The sequence below is a fragment of the Heterocephalus glaber genome, unplaced genomic scaffold, assembly GCF_053883595.1.
Source record: "Heterocephalus glaber isolate CG9 unplaced genomic scaffold, H.glaber_assembly_v1.0 deba00001569, whole genome shotgun sequence".
Lineage (NCBI taxonomy): Eukaryota > Metazoa > Chordata > Mammalia > Rodentia > Bathyergidae > Heterocephalus > Heterocephalus glaber.
The window spans coordinates 3,130,769-3,142,398 of NW_028258354.1; the positions used below are offsets into that span (position 1 = coordinate 3,130,769).

General features: G+C 58.6%; 1 protein-coding gene across 3 annotated transcripts in view; it reads left to right on the forward strand.

Annotated features, from left to right (window-relative positions):
- The window catches only part of Lrp1 (LDL receptor related protein 1), a 77,974-nt gene extending 67,857 nt beyond the window's left edge, over positions 1-10,117 (forward strand). For all 3 annotated transcript variants that reach the window (XM_087192167.1, XM_087192168.1, XM_004861256.4), the window contains 23 exons: positions 18-143; positions 516-632; positions 1,294-1,400; positions 1,491-1,623; positions 2,386-2,505; positions 2,627-2,749; positions 3,053-3,193; positions 3,282-3,416; positions 3,502-3,621; positions 3,813-4,081; positions 4,961-5,139; positions 5,583-5,689; positions 5,920-6,036; positions 6,473-6,649; positions 6,794-6,934; positions 7,052-7,225; positions 7,467-7,628; positions 7,969-8,143; positions 8,313-8,414; positions 8,558-8,622; positions 8,731-8,821; positions 8,930-9,074; positions 9,176-10,117. In XM_087192167.1, the coding sequence (XP_087048293.1) occupies positions 18-143; positions 516-632; positions 1,294-1,400; positions 1,491-1,623; positions 2,386-2,505; positions 2,627-2,749; positions 3,053-3,193; positions 3,282-3,416; positions 3,502-3,621; positions 3,813-4,081; positions 4,961-5,139; positions 5,583-5,689; positions 5,920-6,036; positions 6,473-6,649; positions 6,794-6,934; positions 7,052-7,225; positions 7,467-7,628; positions 7,969-8,143; positions 8,313-8,414; positions 8,558-8,622; positions 8,731-8,821; positions 8,930-9,074; positions 9,176-9,316 (3,167 nt within the window). In that variant the 3' untranslated portion in view covers positions 9,317-10,117. The remainder of the gene's footprint in view (positions 1-17; positions 144-515; positions 633-1,293; positions 1,401-1,490; positions 1,624-2,385; positions 2,506-2,626; positions 2,750-3,052; positions 3,194-3,281; positions 3,417-3,501; positions 3,622-3,812; positions 4,082-4,960; positions 5,140-5,582; positions 5,690-5,919; positions 6,037-6,472; positions 6,650-6,793; positions 6,935-7,051; positions 7,226-7,466; positions 7,629-7,968; positions 8,144-8,312; positions 8,415-8,557; positions 8,623-8,730; positions 8,822-8,929; positions 9,075-9,175) is intronic.
- The last annotated feature ends 1,513 nt before the right edge of the window (positions 10,118-11,630 follow it).

Sequence of the window (11,630 nt, forward strand, 5' to 3'; positions counted from 1 at the left end):
ATGCCCACACCCTGCAGCCCAGATGACCTGTGGCGTGGACGAGTTCCGCTGCAAGGACTCGGGCCGCTGCATCCCCGCCCGCTGGAAGTGTGACGGAGAGGATGACTGTGGGGACGGCTCAGATGAGCCCAAGGAGGAGTGCGGTGAGCACAGTCCCCACTCGGGGCAGACAGCTGTGGGGCGGCGGTGGCCTAACACTGCCTTCTGGTGGGGCTTCCTGTGCCTGCTGTGTCCCCCACCTGAGGCCTCTCCCTCCTAAGGCCCCTGTCCTGCATCCAGCCACACCTGTGTAGCGTCTTCTTCCCCCACACTGGGGGAACTGGTTTTCTCCTCCCCGAGGTAGCTGCACCATGCACACATTCGTGTGTCCTACCCCAAAACCTCCTGGACCCCACATGGCAGGCTGGGCTCCCTGAGGCTGAGCATCCTCCGTCTGCCATGCATACCCTTCCACTCCTCTGTCCCGGCCATGCCTGCCCAAGACCCCAGCATCTGCCCCCATCTTGCCTCCCTAGATGAGCGCACCTGTGAGCCATACCAGTTCCGCTGCAAGAACAACCGCTGTGTGCCTGGCCGCTGGCAGTGTGACTACGACAATGACTGTGGCGACAACTCCGATGAGGAGAGCTGCAGTATGTCCCCCGCCCACCCTGCCCCGTTACACCTCCCGAGCCTCAGCAGCTCCCTCCTGGACACCTCTGCCCCACCCCCAGGCTGGGCTGGAGCAGGGGCCACCTCCCAGGGCAGGGGTCAGGAGCCGCTCCCACCCCACCCCACCCCACCCCACTCCATGTCGTGTACCGAGTTTGTGCCATTTCACCTCATCTCATGTTTCTCTCCATTTTCACACTGTCCTCTTGGGGTTGCAGAGGTAGGTGTCTCTGATGTGCCCCTGCTCCTGCCACATCCCTGCCTCTGCCCCAGAGCCCACCCATCCCCTGCAATGCCTCTGCCCGTCATCCCTCACTGGCCTCTCCCCAGATCCAGTGCTTATCTTAGTGGTCTTCCACCCCCCCAATCCTCCCACAATGTCTGCCAGGAGGGCAGCAGCAGGGACCTTTGCCCTCTCCTGGGTGTCTGTCCACGGTGAGTTAAATGTGAGCACCCTTCCCCTGCCAGTCCCATGAGGGCAGCCAGGTGGCTCCCAGGATTGGTTGAGCGTCAGTTGTGGCCTTCAGGGACATAGGGATGGTCCTTGGGCTCCCTCTGTCTCTTCCAAGGGCTAGAGATGCCTGAGGGCTGAGTGCCTGTGCCCACCCTGCTGGGGCCTGTCTCTCCCCTGTCCCTCCCCAGCCCCTCGGCCCTGCTCCGAGAGTGAATTCTCCTGTGCCAATGGCCGCTGCATTGCCGGGCGCTGGAAGTGTGATGGGGACCATGACTGTGCGGATGGCTCCGACGAGGTGGGTGGGAGACCAGGAGGGAGGAGGGTGGCTCCGAAGAGTTAGAGCCGGGCTGCCAGAGCTGACCAGGCTGCGGCTCCACGCCCACAGAAAGACTGCACCCCTCGCTGTGACATGGACCAGTTCCAGTGCAAGAGCGGTCACTGCATCCCCCTGCGCTGGCGCTGTGACGCTGATGCTGACTGCATGGACGGCAGTGACGAGGAGGCCTGTGGCACTGGTGGTGAGCCGCTCCAGCCAGGCTTCCCCTGACCCTCCCACTGTCATGTGGCCCTGTAATTCTTTCATTCGTTCTTTCCTGCATTCATTTTCCATGCAACAGATATTTATTGAGCCTTCACCATGTGCCAGGCATGGTCCTGAGTGTTGGGGATACGGCAGTAAAAACAAGAGACAGGGCTGTTACGTCTGTTTCTGTGCAGGTTTCACCCTGCCCAGTGGCACCTGGTCAGGACTGGGTGGGCAAAATTCAGCAGACGCCTGTGTGCTGTGTCTGTGTGGCCCTCATCCCCCAGTCCCCAAGTCGGCTGCCCTGAGAGGCCAAGTGCTGCTTACTTTCCTTCCCTGGGCCAGTGGGCCAGTGGCTCTGCAGCCATAGAGGCAGGGTGAGACCCACCAGGAGAGAAGGCTGGTACTTGGAGCGAGGCCGCCTGTGAGGGCAGATGTCCTGGCTCCCTGCCCTGGTAGGCTGAGGGCTGGCCCAAACCTGGGTCCCCTCCACACCAGTGCTCCTGCATGCCCACCACATCCCCCAGAGAGACGGTGCCCTTGAACCCCTCTGGACATTTCCCCAAAATAGCCTCTTCTCCCCTAAATACCAGAAGGGCACTTTTGCTCCTCTGCCTACCAGGTTGAAAATTAGACCTAGGTCCAGTCTGGATGCGCCACTGCTTTCCTGATGCCCCTCTGGGCCTTGGGCCCTACCTGTTGCGGGAAGGATCCGGTCAAGCCCACGCTCATTCTCCCCCTTGCTCCCGGTGCCCAGTGCGGACCTGCCCCCTGGACGAGTTCCAGTGTAACAACACCTTGTGCAAGCCACTGGCCTGGAAGTGCGATGGCGAGGACGACTGCGGGGACAACTCAGACGAGAACCCAGAGGAGTGCGGTGAGATTCGGGGCAGGATGCAGAGGAGGGGCCTGGGATCCCAGGCTCGGGAGTGGCCCACGCTACCACCTCCCCCTCTCCCCAAGACTTACCTGGCTCTGTCTGCTCCCGGCCGCTGCAGCCCGGTTTGTGTGTCCTCCCAACCGGCCCTTCCGTTGCAAGAATGACCGTGTTTGCCTGTGGATTGGGCGCCAGTGTGATGGCACCGACAACTGCGGGGATGGCACTGATGAGGAGGACTGTGGTGAGCGGGGGCCCTCTAGTGGGGTGCTGCACGGCGGGAAGGGGAGTAGGCCACGTGGGAGCTGCGGTCAGGAGTGGCCTTGCCCGGGAGGGACACCATTTGCTGGGAGGCTGAAGCGGGGAGGGAGGCCCTTGGAGAAGGCACTGGAGGAGCAGGTGGGGGCCTGAATGTCTAACCAGCTCCCCCTGCAAACTGGACAAGCAGCTGGGCTCAGGCCCACTGGTTTCTGTGGGTCCCTGTGGGAGAAGGGAGGAGGGATAGCATCGCCAGTACCCGAGGCCTGAAGCTCCCACCCATCCCCAGAGCCCCCCACAGCCCAGGCTGCCCACTGCAAAGACAAGAAGGAGTTTCTGTGCCGGAACCAGCACTGCCTCTCCTCCTCTCTGCGCTGCAACATGTTCGATGACTGCGGAGACGGCTCTGACGAGGAGGACTGCAGCATCGGTGAGACCAGGCCCACAGGGGCAGCAGGGAGGGCACTGGGGAGGAGGGAGGGGGCTCAGGGGAGGAAATCCACTCTCTGTCCCCACAGACCCCAAGCTGACCAGCTGCGCCACTAACGCCAGCATCTGTGGAGATGAGGCACGCTGTGTACGAACTGAGAAAGCTGCTTACTGTGCCTGCCGTCCAGGCTTCCACACCGTGCCAGGGCAGCCTGGATGCCAGGGTAGGAAAGTAGGACTGGCAGGGGCAGGTGGGGGAGCAAAGACACCAGCTGCTATATGCCCGTGACCCTCCCATGTAATCCTCAGACATCAATGAATGTCTGCGCTTCGGCACCTGCTCACAGCTCTGCAACAACACCAAGGGTGGGCACCTCTGCAGCTGCGCCCGGAACTTCATGAAGACACACAACACCTGCAAGGCTGAAGGTATAAGGGTGGGCAAGGACAGGATGGGTGGGACCAGGCAACGCCAGGACACCAGGGTTTTGCTAGGATGACAGAGGCTGGGCTGGTGTACACTCTCCTCCCAGCCCCGGGCAGCACCCCACAGCCTCTAGCCCTGGCCTCCTGCCCCAGCCTTTCCCCTCCACCTAACATCGAATTTCTTGTCCCTCCAGGCTCTGAATACCAGGTCCTGTACATTGCTGATGACAATGAGATCCGCAGCCTGTTCCCTGGGCACCCCCACTCAGCTTACGAGCAGGCCTTCCAGGGTGACGAGAGTGTCCGCATCGATGCCATGGATGTCCATGTCAAGGCTGGTCGCGTCTATTGGACCAACTGGCACACTGGCACCATCTCCTACCGAAGCCTGCCACCTGCTGCACCTCCTACCACTTCCAACCGTCACCGGCGACAGATCGACCGGGGCGTCACCCACCTCAATGTAAGCTCGGTCTGTTGTAGACTGGATGGAAGAACAGGTGGTGCCATGCAGAACTGAAAATGATAGTAGAAGAGGGCAGAGAGCGAGACTGGAAGGCAAGGACAGTCGGGACTATGTTCTGAGGCACCAACCACAAGTAGACTGAGCAGAAAGAACTGACTGTAGCTGGCTTTGCCATGTGGCAGTCCAGGGCAGTAGGCAGACTGGCCCTCAGCATCAAAGCCCACCTCAATTCCTGATCATCAAGGCCACTCTGTGTTAGTCTTGGCCAATATACTGAACTTCTTTGGGCCCCACTCTGTTCATCAATAGAATGAGATAATAATGCCTGTCTCAGGGTGTGGCTGTGCATGCCTATAATCCCAGAAGTCTTTGATGCTGAGGCAGGATTGCAAGTTCAAGCCCAGCCTAGGTTACTTAACAATCTAGCAGGACCTTGTCTCAAAATTTTTTTAAAAGGGCTGGGTGAGGGGGTAGAAATGTTCGCAGTAAAGGCTCTTGATTCAATCCCCAATACCACAAAAAATAGATAGATGAATTTATTAAGATAATAATATATATCTCAGGCTGCAGCATGGTAGAGCATGTGCTTTTTGCATTCAAGAAACGTTGGGTTCAATCTCCAGCACCAAAAAATGATAATACCAATACCTGTTTCATAGGCTTTTATTTTATTTACTTTTTGGTAAGGATTAACTAGCAAAATGCGAACACTCCAAGTATGGTACATAAACTGTCAGTTGAGTCTCCTGAGGGCCTGGGGACTGACTCAGTCCAGAGGACGTTTATGTACACAGGGTCAGGCTGGCAGATGCAGAGGTGGGGATAATGGGCAGGAAGACAAAAGTGGTGGCCCCTGAACCTGTAACCCCCATTCAGATTTCAGGGCTGAAGATGCCTCGGGGCATCGCCATTGACTGGGTGGCAGGGAACGTGTACTGGACCGACTCAGGCCGAGATGTGATTGAGGTGGCACAAATGAAGGGCGAGAACCGCAAGACGCTCATCTCGGGCATGATTGACGAGCCCCATGCCATTGTGGTGGACCCACTGAGGGGGTGGGCAAGGGTTCTGGGGGAGGTGGGCTGGTGGTGGGCAGCCCTGGGATGAGGGCCCAGCATCCACAGGCCTGCCCTTCTCCTCCCAGACTACCCGAGGCAAGTCCTTCTCAGGCCCTCAGGTCTTCCACACTGCCCCCAGCCCTGGGCCTCCCCAGTGGAGTTGTGCTTTTGCTCAGGACCCCAGCCAGGCCTGCACAGCAGGCACCTGACTCCACTTGGCTGGCTGGCTGGCATGGCAGCCGGGTCTGGGTTTCCCCTCTGCTCCAGCGATGCTCTGCCCACTTAGACGTCTCCGGCTCAGCACACTGTGGCTTAGCATAGAAGACTTTTCCCCGGTCAGATGGTGTCTTCCCCAGTCCTCCTCCCAGTACCCAGAAGTCCCTGTGGCGGACTCCTCTAGCCCTCGGGGCCAACCCACTGTTACACCTTCCCCTCCCCAGCACCATGTACTGGTCAGACTGGGGGAACCATCCTAAGATTGAGACGGCAGCCATGGATGGGACCCTCCGGGAGACCCTGGTCCAGGACAACATTCAGTGGCCCACAGGTCAGTGGGGCAGAGGTGGGCGTGGGAGTCGCAGTTGAATTCACACAAAAGCTAGGGAGGGAGGGGTTGGAATGGAATTAGGTGGCTGGGTGCGGAAGCTTTTCTCTGAAAGGGATTGGGAGTGGTCACATGAGCTGGTCAAGCTGTCCTGGAAAGAGTCAATTCTGATTCTACACCCAGCCCAGTGTGGCACAGACTGAGTCCTCACAGCATTCTCTGTCCTCTCCCAGGCCTGGCTGTGGATTATCACAATGAACGGCTGTACTGGGCAGATGCCAAGCTTTCAGTCATCGGCAGCATCCGGCTCAATGGCACAGACCCCATCGTGGCTGCTGACAGCAAACGAGGTCAGAGCCTGGCTCAGCCTCAGGCCCTGGCCCTGCCCCAGGCCTCCCACTCTCCCCACTGAGCCCAGAGGCCCCACTCCAGTGCTGCCTTCCTTCACCAGTCCAGCCCCCAACAATCCTGCAGCCCTGGGTCACTCTGCCCCTCTGCCCCACCTGTCCATTCACTCACTGTACCAGTGAGCATTGAGTTGCGTGCAGGCAGCAGGAGTAGCAGTAGAAACTTGGCAAAGGTAGGAAGAAGGAGCAGAAATTAGCCATGGCCTCAGAAATCCTGGAGTGCTGGGGCCTTTTGCCCATAGTAGCCACAGGAGAAGGAACTGGTGGGAGGATGAGGCAGCTTGGTCTGGATGTGTCGAGCACTGGGACTGGTGTCCTAGAGAGTGGCACCAGGTCTTGAGCACCCTTCTGATTCCACCTGATTCCTCCTGCCCCCCAGGCCTAAGTCACCCCTTCAGCATTGATGTCTTTGAGGATTACATCTATGGTGTCACCTACATCAATAATCGTGTATTCAAGATTCACAAATTTGGACACAGCCCACTGATCAACCTGACGGGGGGCCTGAGCCATGCCTCTGATGTAGTCCTGTACCATCAGCACAAGCAACCTGAAGGTCTCAGAGAGTCTGGGTGGAGGGGGAGGCCCCGGGAAACTGAGTCTCCAAGCCATGGCCTCGGTTCCTGATGAGGAGGGGAGTGATCTGGGTCCACAGGGCTCAGGGAAGGCCCTGCTCAGAGTTCACATCCCCTCCCTACAGTGACCAACCCTTGTGACCGCAAGAAGTGTGAGTGGCTCTGCCTGCTGAGCCCCAGTGGGCCTGTCTGCACCTGTCCCAATGGGAAGCGGCTGGACAATGGCACTTGTGTACCTGTGCCCTCTCCAACACCCCCTCCAGATGGTATGCTCTCCTCCCCAGTGCCCATCCTGTGCCCCAGGACCCTCCTCCCTGTGGCCTCTTGTTGCCCACTCCTTTCCCCTTGCCCTGGATCTGCCTCCTGATGGGTTCCTTCTGCAGCAACTCGGCCTGGAACCTGCAACCTTCAGTGCTTCAACGGTGGCAGCTGCTTCCTCAATGCACGCAGACAGCCCAAGTGCCGTTGCCAGCCCCGCTACACAGGCGACAAGTGTGAGCTGGACCAGTGCTGGGAGCACTGTCGAAATGGAGGCACCTGTGCTGCCTCCCCCTCCGGTATGCCCCACCCCATCAGAAGGGCGCCTCACCCCTTGTCCCCAGCCCCAAGCTGCTGCACTGCCTCGGACAATCCCCAGCCTCTGCCCACCTCGCCATGCCTCAGCTTCTTACCATGAGTGTCTCCACCTCCTCAGCATCCAGTCCTCCTGTTCTCAACCTTCCACCCAGCTCTGTTCCTCTGCTATGGGACCCAGTGGTCCTCAGGACATGGCCCCACTTACATATTCTCTCCCACCAGGCATGCCCACGTGCCGGTGCCCCACAGGCTTCACGGGCCCCAAATGCATGCAGCAGGTGTGTGCGGGCTACTGTGCCAACAACAGCACCTGCACTGTCAACCAGGGCAACCAGCCCCAGTGCCGATGCCTGCCAGGCTTCCTGGGTGACCGCTGCCAGTACCGTGAGTGAGCTACCCGTGGACCCCAGGGGAGAGAGGGTAGCAGGGACCTGTTGGGGCGACCTCAGGGTAGGGAAGCCAGCTACACCAGGGCCAGGCCCAGGCTGTCTGTGCTGTCTACAGAAATGTTGGCACAGCTCCCCAAAGACTGAGCCTCCCTAGCATCAGGATTCTTCACAAAAAAAGCAGAGCCCTGTCAGGACACCCAGGGGCATCCTTATGCCCTGGAGCCTGTGACCTAGGGACAGCAGGGGACTCAGGAAGAGGTGGGGTCATCCACAGGACAAGGGGTCCCCCCATGACCGTGGGGCTTGAGGCACTTCCTCTCCACTCCCAACCACAGGGCAGTGCTCTGGCTACTGCGAGAACTTTGGCACGTGCCAGATGGCTGCCGATGGCTCCCGGCAATGCCGCTGCACTGTGTACTTCGAGGGACCTCGGTGTGAGGTGAACAAGTGCAGCCGCTGCCTCCTGGGAGCCTGTGTGATCAACAAGCAGACTGGGGACGTCACCTGCAAGTGAGGGGAGCCCTGCCTCCACAGTGCCGCCCTGTCCCAGCTGTATGCCCCCATGCTGCTATTCCCAACTCTGCTCCCAAGCCCCACCCCAGCCCTCCACTGCCCCTTCCTTGGCATCACAGACACCCCTCAGCCAGCCCCAGCCCTAGCCTCTGACTCCTTCCTGCAGCTGCACCGATGGCCGTGTGGCCCCCAGCTGCCTGACCTGCGTTGGCCACTGCAGTAATGGCGGTTCCTGCACCATGAACAGCAAGATGATGCCTGAGTGCCAGTGAGTTGAGCCTGAGCCTCAGCCAGGCGTTCTTTGTCTCTTCCTTTCCCAAATCTGAGCAGAACCTGTGCCCCTGGTTTTGTCTCCCTGGCAGCAGTGGCTGTGGATGTCACACCCACTCAGCTCTGCCCTCCTACCTGCAGGTGCCCACCCCACATGACGGGACCCCGTTGTGAGGAGCAGGTTGTCAGCCAACAACAGCCTGGACGTAGGTGGCAGGGGGTAGGGTGGGCAGGGCTCCTGGCACCTAGGGCCAGGGGCTTTGACCCTCCTGCTTCCACCAGGCCTTCTGATTCAGTTTCCCACCTCCGTCCAGATATGGCCTCCATCCTGATCCCTCTGCTCTTGCTGCTGCTCCTGCTTCTGGTGGCCGGAGTGCTATTCTGGTACAAGCGGCGAGTCCGAGGGTAAGCCATCCAGAGTCTGGAAAGTTCTGGCCATTGTTTTGCCACCGAGCCTTACTCTCCCACTCTACCCCAGCATCTCTGCCATCTTAGACTCCTTCCTCTCCCCAGGGCTAAGGGCTTCCAGCACCAGCGGATGACCAACGGGGCCATGAATGTGGAGATTGGGAACCCTACCTACAAGATGTACGAAGGCGGAGAGCCTGATGATGTTGGGGGCCTGCTGGATGCCGACTTTGCCCTGGACCCTGACAAGGTGGGCTGGAGGACAGAGGCTGTGGGTGGAGGTAGGGGCAGGGTAGCCTGGCTCACGGAGCCTAGCCCCAGAGCCACACCTGAACCTTCATCGCTCTGCAGCCCACCAACTTCACCAACCCTGTGTATGCCACACTCTACATGGGAGGCCACGGCAGCCGCCACTCACTGGCCAGCACGGATGAGAAGCGAGAGCTCCTGGGCCGGGGCCCTGAGGATGAGATAGGGGACCCCTTGGCATAGGTTTCTGCCCAGTGGACTCCCCCAGAAAGCCCCTGCCAGAGAAGTCCTTCAGTGAGCGCCTCCCTGCCAGCTCTTCCCTGGCCCTGCCGGATGTATAAATGTAAAAATGAAGGAATTACTTTTTATATGTGAGTGAGCAAGCGAGCACAGTATTATCTCTTTCCATTCTCTTCCTTCCTGCCTGCTCCTCAGCACCCCTGCCCGTGCTGCCTTGGGGCAAGGGTGGCAGGGAGGGCTCTGAGGCTCCTGCAGTTTAAAGGTATGAGGGACCCAACCTTCTACCTTCCCACCAAAATGCACCGTAGGGACAGCTGGTGAAACAGCCTTCCTGTCCATACAAAACACTCTCTCAAGGCTCTCCCCTCTCCCCCAGCCCCCAGCTTCCCCCTGCCCTACGTCATGGGGCTAATTCAGGGGAGGTGGGGGGGTTCTCTGATGCTCCTGCCTGGAAGATTTGACTCTGGCTGAGGTAGGAAGAAAAGAATGGAGTTCTTTAGTTCTTTTCAGGGGAGGTTGCCCCAAGCCCCAGCCCCTGCTCTAGGGGGACCTCTATGATGGCCATGCGCAATACCCCTCCCAGACAGGCCCTCCCCTGTCCAGCAGGGCCAGAGACTTTCTTTGGTAACAGTACCCCAGCCTCCCCTCTCCTGGGAGGTCAGATAGGATACGCCAAGGAAGGGCAAGAGGGCAGCCCCGTTTTGGGGACATGAATGTTTTAATAATTTTTGCTGAATTCCTTTACAACTAAATAACACAGATATTGTTATAAATAAAATTGTAAAAAAAAAAAAAAAAAAAAAAGCTGCTTGTGTCTGCCTGGGAATGTGACTCCGGGAGCTGGGGCCGCACTTGCCTGATTTAGCCACCAGAGGGAGCTGGACAGTATGACCGTGCCCTTCTGAGACCCTCCCTCTTCATCTTGCTATGACAGGGGACAGGTGTGGTGCTGGACTTGGCAGGAAAGACCTGCTTCTCCTAGCCATGTGACCTTGAGCCGATGACTGCACTTTTCTAGATCTTGTGTTCCCTCTGACTCCAGAACCCTAACAGATCTGTTTTATTGCATTATCACTTCCATTGGCCACCACTACACCTCCTGCCCCAAATCATCTCCCACAATGAGAAATCCCACCAGAAGAAATGAATACATTGGCTTTCGAAGGCTCCCCAGACCTTCAGTTTGGTCCCTTGTGGCTCTCTCTGCCTGCATTGATACCTCACTTCAGGGAGACAGATCAGATGCCCAGAGTAGCACCCTGGATTGGGAGTGGGGGGTGCTGGGAAGGCCAACTTGCCAGGCCCATCAGCCTCCAACAGACTCAGCTCACCAACCATTTAAGACATTCCAGGGCTGACAGAAGGAGCCGCGATCTACTAAAACCCTCAATCAGGAAAGGAAACATAGCTTTAAACAGTCCAGGACTGAGAAGGGGTTAGAACCCCACTCTCCCCACAAAAGCAAATATGAGATGCAAATACTTGGCAATGTGTTATCCACCTCCCAGAGGGGGGCACCATCTTTCATTCCCTCTTGCTCTTTGGTTCAGCTTCCCCAGGATATTCCTCCCTGGCTTCCAATTGCCCTAGGGAAGTTTATGGGTCTAGGCACGTCCAGAAACAAGAGCCCTCCCCTTCCTTCTTGCTCTAAGATCCCATCCCCAACCCCATCCTCCAAGCCAGCTCTGAAATTCACCCTTGCCTTCCGGGCTCCTCAGGACCCCTAAGACCCTAGGGACAGCAGCCCTGCGGGGAAAAGGGGACGTCCTTATTGAGTGCTGAGTGAAAGGTGTGTGCTCCCATCTGGCCACCAGGTGGCACCCACACTCCTGCAGCGCTGCTTATCCTGAAGCCCAGCACAGCCCCCTCCTCAATATACACTAATTATACACCTGCGGGGGACCCCAGCCCAGTTTCTCACTTCCTTCCCTCGGGCTATTTTGCCACACCCTCTCCACCCTCTGCCAGCCAGCTCCGCTCCCTCCCCCCGAGCCAGTCTCCTTGCCACCACCAGCAGCCCCACCCCCTCACCCCCCCTCTGCCAGCCGCGCATCTGGCGCCCCCCCGGGACCCACTGATTCTCTGCCTGTCGCCTCAAGATCCTGGGCAGAGCAAGAAGGGGCCCCATCTGCGGCTTAGGAGATGGTCAGCATCCTCCCTCTACCATCCTGGAGAGGGTCCAGCAGGACGCAGTCCTCCCAGACTTCCCACCCAGCCAGGCAGGAGGGGGCCTAAGGGCAGAAAAGAGACTGAGGCAGAGCCAGGGACAGGGCAGATGCAGACCGAATGAGAGACAACGCTTTGCACATGAGACACA